The sequence below is a fragment of the Oncorhynchus masou genome, unplaced genomic scaffold, assembly GCF_036934945.1.
Source record: "Oncorhynchus masou masou isolate Uvic2021 unplaced genomic scaffold, UVic_Omas_1.1 unplaced_scaffold_1366, whole genome shotgun sequence".
NCBI lineage: Eukaryota > Metazoa > Chordata > Actinopteri > Salmoniformes > Salmonidae > Oncorhynchus > Oncorhynchus masou.
This window is the reverse complement of record NW_027016704.1, coordinates 54,528-69,703: the sequence shown is the minus strand read 5'-3', so window position 1 is coordinate 69,703 and position 15,176 is coordinate 54,528. Positions and strand designations below refer to the sequence as shown.

General features: G+C 46.2%; 2 protein-coding genes across 2 annotated transcripts; both read left to right on the top strand.

The window, feature by feature from the left end:
* Positions 1-6,278: 6,278 nt before the first annotated feature.
* On the top strand, positions 6,279-7,000 carry LOC135539051 (induced myeloid leukemia cell differentiation protein Mcl-1 homolog). Its single transcript, XM_064964931.1, has 3 exons — positions 6,279-6,471; positions 6,554-6,804; positions 6,884-7,000. Exons 1-3 carry the CDS (start codon positions 6,279-6,281, stop codon positions 6,998-7,000), a joined length of 561 nt encoding a protein of 186 aa, XP_064821003.1.
* A 5,921-nt stretch (positions 7,001-12,921) lies between these two features.
* Positions 12,922-13,872, top strand: LOC135539050 (uncharacterized). Its single transcript, XM_064964930.1, has one exon. The coding sequence runs from the start codon at positions 12,922-12,924 to the stop codon at positions 13,870-13,872; it is 951 nt and encodes a 316-aa protein (XP_064821002.1).
* Positions 13,873-15,176: the final 1,304 nt, after the last annotated feature.

Below are 15,176 nucleotides of genomic sequence, written 5' to 3'. Positions count from 1 at the left end.
ACTGCGAGCTCATGATAGGCACTTGATCGGTTCCTTAACTGCTGCTTCAGTCACCCTCTCAGCTCTAACCTGCCCTTTATTGATCATTTTAGTTGTAAAAGTGATGGTTGGTACAAAGACTCAAGATGTCCCGATGAGGACAACCCGAACGTCGAGATCAACTCCTGTGAGTGTAGGGTTGATTTTGGGAGTGAGGGGGATATGTAGTCTGCACTGTGACAAAAAGCCAAATGGTGTAGGCAAGAACCATACAAAGTGTCGTTAAGCCAATCAACGGACCATGGAGGCATGGCTCCATCCAAAGACTGATGTGGCAGACAAATCGTCAGGTCTAGGTGGTCTATCTAAAGTAGTAGTGGGGGAGAATTGGTTATTTCCGTATTTAGCCTATTAAGTTTTTATGCGCATTATCCACATCATCTCCAGTGTTGGTTGTTAAAACCATGGTGTGCTTCTATACCCTTGAGCTATCTACTTGTTACCCTATCAACTGCCACCATCCTGTCTGCAGAGGGTCAGCTACCAGTCTCTACTACTTCGGTACCCGAAACATACGGGCATCTAACAATTAGACCTAGTATGACAGTAACCACACATGCAACCTTTACAACTGGACCTTGGAATGCTGGCACTACAACCAAGACTGTGAATGCCAGTGGTGATATGGCCCACGGCCCTTAATTTCGTTACACCTGACACAGCGACCAAGATCAATGATGGTACCACCGAGCCTCCTTCTACTACTTTCACTTCACCTCCTAGGTTTAAGGCGCTTCCTAACCGTACTGCTACACCTCTGCAAATTGTATGTCCAAACTCGAATCCTCACCACTTTCTGGCCACTAGCTGGCTTACCTTGATAGAGGAGGACATAATGTACAGGTTATATCGCATCTCGCAACAGGGCGATGTCACCAAATACAAGGACTGGTACAATACACAGTCGGAGATGAAGGTGACCCACAACGTAAACAAGTAAAGGCACTCTAATGATATACAGTGACACATGCAACCACACTGCAACCTACCAGTGTAAGAGGTCGGCTAGAGTGGGCTACACCAATGAAGTGCACAGTTTCTCTGTTTCAAATTGTACCGTTGCGAGGAAAGTAGATATTGGATCCCGTGTTAATGTTTTTGCCCCTGTAAACACATCACCACGTCTGACAGCGGCCAGTTTCACACTGGCTATAGGACCTATAGTGTGGTTAATCTCTATTTATTAACCTTGCTAGCTTCAACTCCCGTGTCCTGCATAAGATACCATCGGCGTCCCTGACTTGTACATTTACATCGTGTTATAGGACTCCACTCGGGATACGTGCAATGTCTTCTGCTAAACCTCCCACTACCAGAACCAGAGCCTCTGCTAAGGTTACTGGTGTGCCACGAAAACCGCTACCCTTGATCCCTGAGCATAACAAATATGTCTACAAGCCATCCCCGATGAATGAGTTCGTACAGAACATTGTAAGGTGCGCACGTGCCAAGAAGGTGAAGATTGAGATCCCTACGACCAAGTACGGCACTGTCAAACTGGTGCATGTCCTGTCTTCCGCTTCAGACGCCAACGTCTGGAGTCCCAGTGTGAGAAAGCCTTGGTCGATAGTCTCCCTTGAGAGAACACCACAAAGCCTTCCTCTCACACAACATGTTTGTGACCATGATCGGTGCTGTGGTTGCCCGAGCTCTAGAACAAGCAACCAGGAGTTGTGCTGACACTCTGGATCTGCTGGCCGATCGCTATTACGTGAGAAGCATTGCGTGTCACGACTCTAGCAAGACCAGTGCAATTGAAGCAGCTGCGTACTCAGGTATCATGGCCATACACATGGACAAGGAAGCCCTGGTCGTCAACGAGAAGAAAAGGATCCAGCTCAACAAACGTTACGGAGGTAACCAGAACGAAGAAGAAATAAAATCATGCTCATTGGAGAAGCTGTGTATTGACAACACAGCTGACATGTCAGCCATGGCAAACATTGGATTCAAGCACCATTACGAGAAGAACCCCCATCACCCTGAGCACTTTCCTCAGGGTGAGATGGACGATATGAACCTGGTCGAAGCAGTCGTTGATGGCTTGGCCTGTATATTCGAAAGAAACAAGACACACACGAATGTGAAATCCTGGCTGGACATGTACTTTGTCGACAGGTTTAAGGGTCACAATAAGGACCTTGCCCTGAACATCATAACGGCTCTCGGGATATATATCACACGGACGCAGATTATACAGCCCTACAGTCTTTCCGGGCCTCGATATTCTCTATCATTGGAGAATCTATCCCATGGTCCCATGTGATGATGACTGAATGCTGCAATCACAAAGCGGATAACGATAACCCTTTACCCTGCCGTGATTTCGCATCATGTTTTGTAACTAACAAGTAACCTCACAGATGCTTTGTTTACTTGTTCTGTGTAACCTTTGAATCTCTATTGAAGCCGATATGCTCTTCACCTATGTTGCTTGTGGCATGTATATGCGTGTACGTAAATTACTATACAATGCTTTGTACCATGAATAAAGAAATGTCTAAACTTGACTCAACGTGGACCCGTAACATGTCTTTATTCCTTTCTGTGTTGGGAGTCCCATGACACAGTACCATTGAGTAGATGTCACTTGCTACTGCTAGTGGGGGATATCTGTAGCTAAGATAATAATGGGGTAGAAGTGTTTCACTGTAGATCCCAGACCTAAACTCTGTCCTTCGGTCAGTGGGTGTGCTAGGGTGACCATCTCCCATGACATTTCCAAGTCCTGAGGATTATGTGCTAATTCAGACAAACACCCATCTTCCCTTCGACACTCACAGGGCTATCCGACACCAGGTTTCGTTGCCATTAGCCCGGGGTGGACGTGTAGCCCGGGGTTGGACGGGTTAGCCGTGGCAGGATGCAATGGGTAAAGTTAAATATCCACGGTGGTTATGAAGGGTGAGGATTTGAACTACTGCTTACACCCAACATCAGGGGTCTAGGAGGTCTGCAGATATTGAAATGGAACCCCTTAATGTAGATTCTCAAAAAACACGGTCTTGTACTACAACTGCAACAACTCTTGCCCCCATCAAGTCCAGGAGGAAACAGCACCTTGTCCCCCGTGAGATGTTCAGGTATGAGCAAGACTGCACTCCGTTTACCCCTTTGGATCGCCATGTGTTCATATTTCCCAAATTGGACTTCGGTATGCCAGAGATGGGTAAGGTTGAACTGGAGCGAGCCTTCACCGACCAATTGTCTCTGCACAGTACAAACGCTGCAAACGAGACAGGGGTAGATCGCCCTAACCACCGGGAGCTAACCAATGATATTGTCACAGAGTACCAGAACTATCGGCTAGCGGCCGTCAGTTGGTTTGCTAAGATAATACCAGTCGACATGATTCACACCCAGACGCACCACTCTGTCTTTACGCCGGCTGTGAATGTCATGGACCGATACGTAACCACCTGTGTCGACCTCGGTGAGGACCCGTCTCAGCTACTGAAGAACATCGCTAACATCCGAGCTGCATGCCTATCGCTCTCAATTAAGATGCATGCTGTGTTCACGGAATGTGATCTAAAGGGCTTGTGCGAGCACAGGGACTGGGTAAACAAGGCATGTGTTATAGAGTCCTCCAGAGATATGGGTAAGCCCAAGTTCAACCTTTACATCTTGACAGATGAAAAGGGGATACAAGAGGCTGAGAAGCAGATAATTACCAAGTTGAAAGGAGCCGTGTTCCCTGCCAACGGTGACAACATGATCAGTATACTGTGCAAGTATCTTATTCTGGAACACGTCCTCGGACAAACGTCCCTTGCCCCGTCACCTATCGATGTGCTGAATGAAAGGGTCATACTGGTAGCTGCCAAGCTGTTTTCTAAACGTACATTGGACATCAGGTTGTTACGCTTCAAGAGTTGGAAGTGCATCGCTGTATGCTGCCTGCTCGGAGTGATCAAGGTGTGCACTATGGATCCCAAAGAGGGACTCCGTCTGGAAAGCAGTTTGATGTCGCTGTTGGAAAAGCTGAAGCCTGGCGAGTTCACACAGAACGAGTTGTGTGAACTTAGTGAGATGTTGACTCAGGGCTGTGTGGTATGCAGCAGTTCCTTTGTCAACCCTGTGTGTACAAGGCTCTACGTAAGATATCATCTATGTCTTGCTGCAAGTGTAGGAAGACCGCTCTTGTCAGGGGAAAGGGTGATGACTATTGGACTAGGCAAACAAAGGGAAAAGGGGTACCTGCTAATAAAGTGGCACGGTACTCTGTGTAGTGTAATGACACTTGGTCTATAGTGTGACTATGTAACCTATGTAGCTAATGATGATATATGTCAATGTCCATATTCCTATGAAATAAAGTCATGTCATAACAGATCCTTACACAATGTTTCAAATAGAATGTTTTTATTATTCCCAAAGTACAATACAGTCACATCACATGTATATAGATAGTATCAACAACTCCAGGGAGGAAAGGTGCACCCTGACATCCCTCAGACCCGTGTACCATTGTCAACACATACATTGCCTAAGTGTGTTGGAATAAAATTGCTCATTTGGACGCCCACCCTGGGTGTGATATCGGCTCCGTGGTTAGACGCTCCGTTCCCAGTCCTATGGCTTGCCTTAGGCTGATCCAACCAGAGTTCATACACCCAAATCGTATCCCCTTATACAGCCTAGGGACATGGCCCCTTGTGTACTTGTATAAAAGACTGAGATATGTTGCACCTCGCTATCAGTGTACTTAACACAAACCATCAGTGGCTTTTCTAACACCTTGTGGAGCGTAGTGAACCATGCAGAACCCAAACTACAGTAGTACTACACTGGAGTGTGTCCCAGAAGTGCAGATAATTCAGGGTGGTTGCAACGGTCGTGACTGTCTTCGACCATAGACTTGAGGTGGACAGTAACCAGACTATAACCCCTCAAGGCACCGCTCGCGAAAACTGTTTCAAAGGTCGGAGGAATGAATATGACTTACTCAAAGACCCTAATGTTATGATGCGCGTTGATGGAACATATGACACATATAAGTGTGCTGATTGTAACATAGTACTGTCTGGATACAAAAGAGGTGACCCTGGATTAAATGAACACGTGCGACACGGGGAAGGCCAGTGTCGCTATGTGAAGCTCCAGTACAGGGGACGTGAAAAGGAGCTTATCATCCTACAAGGGAGGCTGAGGTTCCAAAGTGGGATGCTAGCATTCCCTGACTTCACGTTGTACTCGAACGATGGCTACGTTACAATCGCAGGTACAAAACATTGCATCATCTGTACATCGCCACCAGACCAAGATCATTACATGGCATGCCCTGACATTGGTAGCCGCTTCAAGGCAACGTTGAAGCATCTGAAAGTGGCAGGGTCTATCGACAGCACTCCTTTGTTCACTAGGAGAGGACCTGGACATGAGTACAGATGGGGAGACCTCGAAACGGATAGCTGCTTAGCTTACGGCACCAATCACTTTGGTGTACTAGGAGAGTCTGCCAACATGTACCACCTTCCAAATACGGTTGACACACACAAATGTTTCATGTGTAACATAGAAATCAAGAACTTTGTTGAGAACGACACCCTGCTGGGTGAGCACATCTTTCACGTGTACAACACAAGCGGCCGCTGTAAGTACCTTACCGATAGGTACACGAATCGAGAAGACGAGATGATGCTCTTACTGGGGAAGGAACGGTACAGGAGGGGAAAGATTGCATTCCCTGATAGAATCATCACCAACTCGGCTTATGGGTACACTTCAATCAGCGACCTGAACCGCTGCGTTGTCTGCAGTGCCCTCACCATCCAGGGAAGGTACCTACCCTCCCAAGGACATCACCCTCACTGTGATGAAATGACCAAAGAACTTCGGATGAGGCTGAAGACTTTCACTTTTATACCTTGACATGTTGCCCTTTTTTCTTGTTGTTGTACATTACCTTCTACTGTAACAAACATAAGACATTGTATGAGCGTACATTCTATGAGCATGGCCGATATCATGTACGGTACTGGGATTGTAGTGTCGCTGTATTTAAATAAACGTAACATGAAGTACGCCTTTGATATCCTCTTGTCTCTTTGACCTGGTCGACTGCACAAGGCCGATGTTACCCCTGGTGTAATAGTTGCATTATGTCAGTGTTAGAGCTAGCGTGAATAACTCCCCTCGTGTATATATAAGTGTCAACACGTCTGCAGACTATCATTGCAGTCATAGGTGTACCATAGGCTACCATTGACTCATAAATGCACACAATCATGCACACAATGAAGATATCACATCGGGAAACATACCAGCACCAGACCGGAGCCCTGGACACCGACACCAGGCAACTCATTAAATGTGTCCTAGGACAATGTACGGGACTTCTGAAACCTAGGTGGAACGAAAGCAAAGCTCTGTCAACAATGAGTAGAGTTATCGGGCAATTACTAGAGAAGCACAGATACACATACAACGGTAGGTATTGTGTTATGACACCAACAGCTAACACAAGCCAGTGACAAAGTAATTTAGCATGTTTGCGCTATGGATGTTACAGGTATGATCAACACACTCTATGTGGATGACAGAGGGGATAACGTGAAGTTCATCAGTGCAGTAGCCCATAGCATCTTTGAAGACGGGACCGTCAACTGGGGCCGTGTTGCCAGCCTGACATCTTTTGGGGCTGCGGTGTGCCGGTACTTGAGAGACAAGGGGAGAGACGACTGTGTAGATTTGGTGGGAGAGGAGATATCAGAGTACCTGGTCACTCACCATAAGGACTGGCTAGTCAAACATAACTCCTGGGTACGTTCAGTAATGACTGAGAGATGCCAACATTGTCTTGGTCTACCTGTAATCTAATATTTATTTTGAAATTTTCCAGAATGGGTTCGTGGAGTTCTTTCCAGTAGCAGAACCTGGGTCCAGATGTAGGAACATCATCATGACCATTTTTGGATTGGCTGGTATTGGGGCAACAATGACCTTCTTGGTTATGTGACTCTCAGAAGAGTCCTTTACCTGTTACCACTTCGCACTTGATGCTTCTCACCATAGTAGAGATTGAGTATGATGTTAGGACTATGTACCGTAAAGGCTAATAAAGTAGTGAACCGCATTATTGTGTTTTATGTGTCTATCATGAGCCTGTGTCAGTTGTACAAAATAACACATGAGTGCAGTGCACAACTACTACTACTACTACTACTACTACTACTACTACTACTACTACTACTACTACTACTACTACTACTACTACTACTACACAAGACAAGTACATCAAGGTGTACAATTTATTTGCAATGGTTTACGACAACAGTGGAGTTACATAGATGTTTACAATGGCATAATACAACAGTGGATATATGGATATGTACAATGGTGTAATACAAAAGCGTGGGTATGTACAATGGTATAATACAACAGTGTAGTTACAGACAGAGTGAAGTCATATGCAGTACATCAGTGATAGACTTGGGTGTAGGCCAGGTACTGTCCTGTTCACAATCTTCCTGTTGGAAACCAAAGACTGTTTCAGGGTTGCTGTCAGAGTCCTTATCTAACCATAATAAGGACTCTAGTAGACTGTCTGTGTTGGTCCAATCAACCCTGCCCTCGGGAATGTTCATCAGGATGTCCTGAGTGTCAAAGGTGTAAAGTGGCAGGTCCTCGGTGTCCGTACACAGCCCCTGGCTTTTGTGAGAGTCTCTCAGTATGCCCTTGTACCCATGAAACGCATTGTTGATGTCTATACACTGCACTTCACCATTGGTACAGTCTCTCTGTGTACCGTTGCTCTCCACCGGGAGGCACACTGGCTCTAATATGGAATTGGTCTCTAAGATATAGGACTCGGATATCACGCCATCATTGTCGACATAATGGCATTCAGAGGAGTCAATCTGGATGATCTGGGTGTCAGAACCAATGTCATTAGTGCCAATACACATACACACTGGTAAGGTATAGGACTCGGATATCAGGCCATCATTGTCGACATAAAGCAACTGGCATTCAGAGGAGTCAATCTGGATAATCTGGGTGTCAGAACCAATGTCAATAGCGTCAATGCACATAACCTCTGGTATGTTATTCTCCACGACCTGCACTTCAGAGGAATCACCCCATATCCTTTCCAGAGTCCGTTTCCATTGGGAGTCCGACCACACCGACTGTGGGGCAGATGTGTAGCATCCTGCCTTCCTTTTATCACAACACCAATTATGCTCAGCACACCGAAAATGTCATACATCCTACGTCGTGTAATATGAAATCTCCTAACCAAGTCCTGCAAGGTGAACATCCCTGGGTTATTGCGCACATGCCGGTAAACAGTTCCAATGTGTTTCTTCATGCTACATCTTTTAAATATCGGCAACTGATACCTTTGTCGTTTGCATGTGTATATCTTCCTATCTTTACTCAGAAGTCCAATACCTTCCAGGGCGCAGAGTACGTCATATAGTCTGCGACTGCCATTGGTGTCTAGATTCAATAACGTGACGAGAGAGATGTAGGTGAAAGTGTTCAAGATCTCCATTAGGTGTAAGGTCTGTGTTGTAAGTGTGGCCAGATGTGCGTCCTCAGGTACTGGTGACTGAGACATGGTTACTACTACTATGACACAGGGTAACGTAATACAGTGTCCTTGGGTGGGTGGATGTACCCTATGCTGCCTAGTAGAGAGACTCAGTGTGTGCTGTTACAGTCTGGCCAACAATGCCTTTAAAGGGGTTTTAAGTAGTCCATTCATCCAACACCAACCATGTGTATCAGCCTTGCCTATAGTGACTCGTCAGACCAGGGCTATAGTATCCAACAACACCCCTCGTCCAAACAAAGCTGATCCCTCCACACATGGCTACATGGCAACTATGACTCCTATCCGCTTAGGACTTGCATATCCAACCCAGACCGACTCCTCTAGCCATGCCTAATTCAGGACTGCTTAATTGTTACACCCTGTCCAACCATGAGTTTCAGCCCGTGCCTATAGTGACCCCTCCAACCAAGGCTATGGTATCCAACAACACCCCTCGTCCAAACAAAGCTGATTCCTCCAAACGTGGCTACATACACCCTTGTCCAACCATGAGTTTCAGATCGTGCCTATAGTGACCCCTCCAACCAAGGCTATGGTATCCAACAACACCCCTCGTCCAAACAAAGCTGATTCCTCCAAACGTGGCTACATACACCCTTGTCCAACCAAAGCTGACTCCTCTAACCATGGCTACATGGCAACTAAGGCGCGTATCCGCTTAAGACTTGTACAGCCAAGCAAGAGTGATCCCTCCAAACAAGGCTGACACCTAGAACCATGGCTAATTCATGCAACCGAGGCTTAATATGTCAACCCTGGGTAGTGTCCAAGGACTGCTTAGTTGTTCAGTAGCATAACCGATGGACCTTGCTCTTGCACTGCTCACAGCATGCCCGGGTCTACATAGTCCCTTTGTAATCATTGTGAACCATAAGCAACACTATTGTATCTTTGGCCGTTGCTAATAGGGTGAGGAAAGGAACCGCGGGGTGTACTACGCTACTTTCTCTTCTGTAGAGGTTGTATCTAATGGTGTACAATAGAACCCACGGACACAGAATAACTCTGGTATCATTGTTTATTTCGATGGCAATTACAACAGATATGGGTCACAATCATTTCACGAAACACAAGCAAAGTATACCAGAACAAGCACAATCCGGCAATTAACAAGGTGCCTGATACTTTAAACAACGGTATGTGTCGTAAAAATAATCAAACTCTGACATCGACTGAAGATGTGAATATGAATAAAGATGTCCCCAGTGTTCGGTCTTGACAAATATCCTACGGCCGTCATTCTGCAAGTAGCTGAACACAGTGTATCCTTCTGGGTAAACGTGGACACGTCTCAAACCCTTATACTCGTTGAATATGTGGTCGCCCTTGCAGAACAGGAGGCCTTGAGTGGTACATTCGTGCCGCTCTTCTACCTTGTACAAGGTACACGGGATCCCGACCAGCTTCTCGACCTCACGGAGTGTCATAGGCATCATAGTCTCGAAGTAGCCACGGATTGTAGTCTGCTGACAGTGGCACTCAGTTAGGCCCATAACATGACAGTCGCATAGCAGGTCCGGACCTTGGTCTCTGGCAGACGGGTACACCCAGATGTGTATGTAACTGCAGGTGAAGTTGTTCAGTCTGGCACCTAGAGCCTCCAAGGCAGACCGGACGTACGGGTCCACGAGAATACGCCACTTGGTGGAGCGCGCCAGCTGGGAAGACCTAGTAACAACACCCTTCGGCTTAGATTGCCTCAACACGGTTTCTCCTTCCACTGTCAAACTCGATACACCTTGCATCACTGCTGTATGGTCACACTCCATTGATCCAGTATACATAGAGCACAGCCACCTTCTTGGTATAGAGGTTGAATACAATTGTGAGTACACAGCCAGAATCAGAGTGCATATAGTTGAGTCTGGTCAACGGACCCCTTGTACAGTGACACTACCTTCTCCATACCCACACTGAAACATCCATCGTTGGATACAACCTCCCCCTACAACACAGTGTAGGTTGGATACATGAACCCTAGCTTGACATGTCCTACTGTCATATCTGTGCTTCATTGCTACTCTAGACTCTATAACTGAACCTTCGACAGGTAATCCAGGTAATCCAACCTCTCATCATAGCTGTGTCTTACATCTTCTAGGATATCATGTTTCCTATAAGAGCTAGTGGTGTAGATACTCTTTCAACAGTAGCTTCTGAAATGGCATCGAACTCAGACTTCAATTGCAAACCCACACAGGAGCCTTCAATGTTACCACTGGAATACCAAGGTAGCGATCGCTTCCTGATCTTAACTGACGATAGCAGCCCTGGCTTCGGGCGTCGCTCCCTGACGTTAACTGACGAAAGCAGCCCCTGGATTCAATCTGAGACGAGTGACACAGCCGATACGACCGATGCAGAGAATGATATGTTCAACCGTATGGTCGAATTTGCTACATCAGGCCCTCCTTTCACGTTAACTTTCAAAGTGATGATGTCAAGCTACGACAGAGTCAATACGTCGATCTCTGTGGAGGGCAACAGAAGAATGATGGCCCTTGTGAAGGATATACACGAGTGCCCGTATAGGCACAGGACCTATCACATCTATCTGTATAGGGCTCACATGGTATGTAAGTCATTTATAAGCGCCGTAGGTGCTGCTGCTGCCAAAGCTCCAGGAACGTCTTCTTCGGTGTCAAACTGCTCCGGCGACGTCAAACAACCAACCCAAGACGACTTTGATGTTTGCCTTACCATGGAGATTGATCAAACTCTACAGCATCAGACTAGGATTGAGACTGGTCCTAGGTGTCCCAAGAACATGATACTCATCTTGAACAAGGGACCGGGTTATAACATGGAAGACATCTGGTGCGCAATGAAGAATGTGGTCTGTCGAGTGTTGCTCTCTACCTACCTAGATGGAATGGTGAGGGATATGATGATGGAAGGAGCAAGTGTGGAAGGGGCAAGCTCAAAAGGAGCAGGTGTGGATGCAGGACAACCGGTAGCTGCCACGGATGAAGGGTCCGGTGTGGACGTTGGACACCCGGCAGCGGGTGATATGTAACGAATAGCCCAATCTGCATTGACAGGATAGTGGAACAAGTTTACTTTTATTATGTATCACTTCTATATTGTTGAGAATATAACCATGTCAATGTACCATTGTGTCTGTATCCATTGCAAATGATCCACTGCAAAATGAACAATAATAAAATGATGAAATGCTACAGAAGTGTGTGTGTGTGTGTGTGTGTACAATAAAACTCACGAACACAGAGTGCATCTGGTAACATCATGTATTTCATGTACAACTGCAACAGAAAGTGTTCACAAACATTCTTTGTGTCAGAACAAGTGTCATCTGGAGCCATGTGTTCAACTCTGGTTAACAAGTGTGTGGCACAGGTACAAGTTACAGCCTGGATCCCATAGCGGTCTTAGTCTCGACTTTAGCGGTCGATCGTAGCGGCGGGTGGAGAGTGGCACTCAGTGGTTATCACATCATGCGGAACACTTTATATATGCATCATGTCCAACCCAGTACATAGTGAGAGGGGAGTAAAATAGAACAGTATTGCCATTTCCAAAGCAGTCAAAGCCTTGCCTTGTGCACAACCAAAACTGATTTTACCCTCTGTGTAAATAGACAGACCCGGACATGCTATGCTCCCGAACGGGGACTCAGTGAGATCTCTCACGGCGATACATCCACTCAGGCGGAATGCAAGTGGAACTCCGTTATCCTGGGGTATCTGAACCTTGGGGGGGGATAAGGAGACAGAATCAATGTGTTACACAAGCTCACTACCTTACCCTTGTCCATTTAACACAGTGACAGTGTATGACTTACAGCGCAATCAAGGTATTTCCTAATGCACATCTTAAGGTCTGTCAGACCCTTGGAGCCTGGTCCGTTGTCAAAGTGTGTGTTCTCTAACAGCGTCTCTATGGACAGGATTCCATTCTGTGGTGAGAAGGTTCCATTTATCTGGCAGTGTAGGTGAGACCGGTGTAAGTGCTGGGCCATTCTTGCAGGATAACAGCACCCTTTGATAGTGAGGGAAGATATAACATGTGTTTGTAGGACAGGTCCTCAAAAACTATGTTCCAATTACCGAGCTACAAGCATCATCATGGTTATATTGCAAATTAATGGCTGGACTGTCCAGTCGTAATCGGTTCCTCAGAGGAACCATTGTCGGACTACCAAGCTTGAGGCAGCATCATGGTTGACTTGTGAATCTGTGGTTGGATTGGTCAGACAGATGTGGAATACACAGCACTGTTTGGTCAGACCTTAACAACTCCCTCAAAAGTCAATGAGGCTATATATAAGCTACTATAACTGAACCACTATACCAATCAGAATGGAGAACTACAAGAGAGGCCCTGTTTTAGGCAACGGTGCATATGGAACCGTGTACAAAGTTACTTGTCTGACTACTGGGAAGGAGTATGCCTTGAAATACCACACCCGTGGCGTAGAGGACACAACAGTCAGAGAGCTCTCATGTCTCGCAGCACTGAGGGGTCACCCATATGTGATTCACATGCACGATTGCTTTGTAGATAATGACACGATAGCCATGCTCATGGCCTACGTACCCTACACCTTGGGTGATGCGATCCACAATGGATACGGTGTGAAGTCTTACTACGAAGAAGACCGCTACCAAGAGTGTCTCCCTTTCAGTTTCGTTGCTCACTTTAGTGCACAGGTGGCTAATGCCCTGTCCTACATGCACAGACTGAATATAGTACACAGGGACCTGACGCCTTACAACGTGCTGCTGACAGAAGATCTCACAGTGAAGGTGGCTGACATGGGCCTCTCTAGACAGTCCTCCAACTGGATGAGCCCAAATGTGGTCACCGAGGTGTACAGGGCCCCGGAATTGTTCCTGGAAAAACGTAGATGTATAGAGTACACATGTGCCATAGACATGTGGAGCCTAGGGGTTTTGATAGTGGATGCAATGGAAGGGGAGGTTAAATTCGCTAGCTGTAACATCAGACGTGTGACTATGTCCACCTACGAGATTATCACAAGGACTCTATGTCCCAAAGACCACCCCAGTGCATCAAGTACACCCTGTGACCCTGACATCATAATGCCTAAAGTGATGCAGTATGAACTGGTGAAAAGGATAGTCTTCAGATTGCTGAAGTTCCGTGCCCCAGAGAGACTTTTGGCTCATGAGCTGCTTCAGGACACAGAATGGATGCGTGCTGCTGATATGACCAGGGAAGACCAAGTTATAGTTAGAGACCAGATACAGCGCACTAAAAATTCACACACCAGTGAGGTGTTGAGGTGAAGACAATAACACTAACAGGACAGTGTGCGATGACTCGTTTTACATGTTTTATTCAATATCCTTATGCATTCATGATTGATATGGTATCATTGCACTGTCACAAAAGCAGGTATATCATCAATAAATGATTTAATAAGAAATGCATCACATGGGTCCTATATGTCAGTGTTATATACACAAGTCCAACAGTAGAGGGTACACTATTGCTTGCACTACACAAGACAAGCAACAGGCAACAGATATAATCGGCACATGACTAAATGGACATGATCAGCGTTGCCATCGTAATGAACAGTGGTGTCAGGATGTGTGTTTGGAGGTTAGTTCCAGCAGACGACCAAGACTTTTCCAATCCGTCTATCATCCTCTTCAGGTTCCGTATACCTGTAGGGGAGAGACAGGGTGAGCCCAATGTAAATAGTAGTAGTAGTAGTAGTAGTAGTAGTAGTAGTAGTAGTAGTAGTAGTAGTAGTAGTAGTAGTAGTAGTAGTAGTAGTAGTAATGTAATTAAAAGGAAAGAACGTGCAACACACTGTCACTGATGTTGAGCAGTTTCACCGGTGTCCTCACATCCTCCAACTCCTTCAGATCTGGCATGGTCAACATTGAGTTTCTTCGGGTTGTTGTAGTGGTGGTGGCACTCGCCGAGGCTGCTAGTTGGACATTGGAGCATGACATGTCAGCTTGCCCGTGTCTCTGATACATGAAATAATGGTATTGCTTATCACCATATCCCCCGAACGTGGTGCCTTCATTGATAATGAAACAGCACTGGTGTGGGCTTAACATTCTGCTCATAGTGTCATTCCACACTTCAATTAAACTCCACATGTTGCGATTTCCAGGTTCTATGTAGAGCATAGAGATTGTAATGACACCATTCAGCGGCTTAACAAAGGCTGCCCTCTTAACCGTGTCAACCTTGGCAGTATAGTAGAACATAGCACATGTGCCTGACTTCACACTCAGAGTGAAGGTCTCATTTCCTATCCTGTAAGTGCCTTCGTCGGTGCACGTGAGGAAGCGAATTATAACCTGGGACCCCACTGGGGTCGCCGTAACCTCATATATGTGTTCCCTAGCATACACAACATTATTGTCTTTATAGAAAGGCTCAGCGGGACTCTCCAAGTATCCCGGCAACTTGACAGTGTTTCCCATTGTTGCTACAATGGTGATGGGTTCAGGTCTCTCAGGTGTAAGACCTGGCGCTCTTGTCAACGCAAAACACTCAAATGTACTTGCTGAAGTGAACAGCATACACACGTTGATAACAATGTGCATTTCCATAGTGGCCGGTTCTA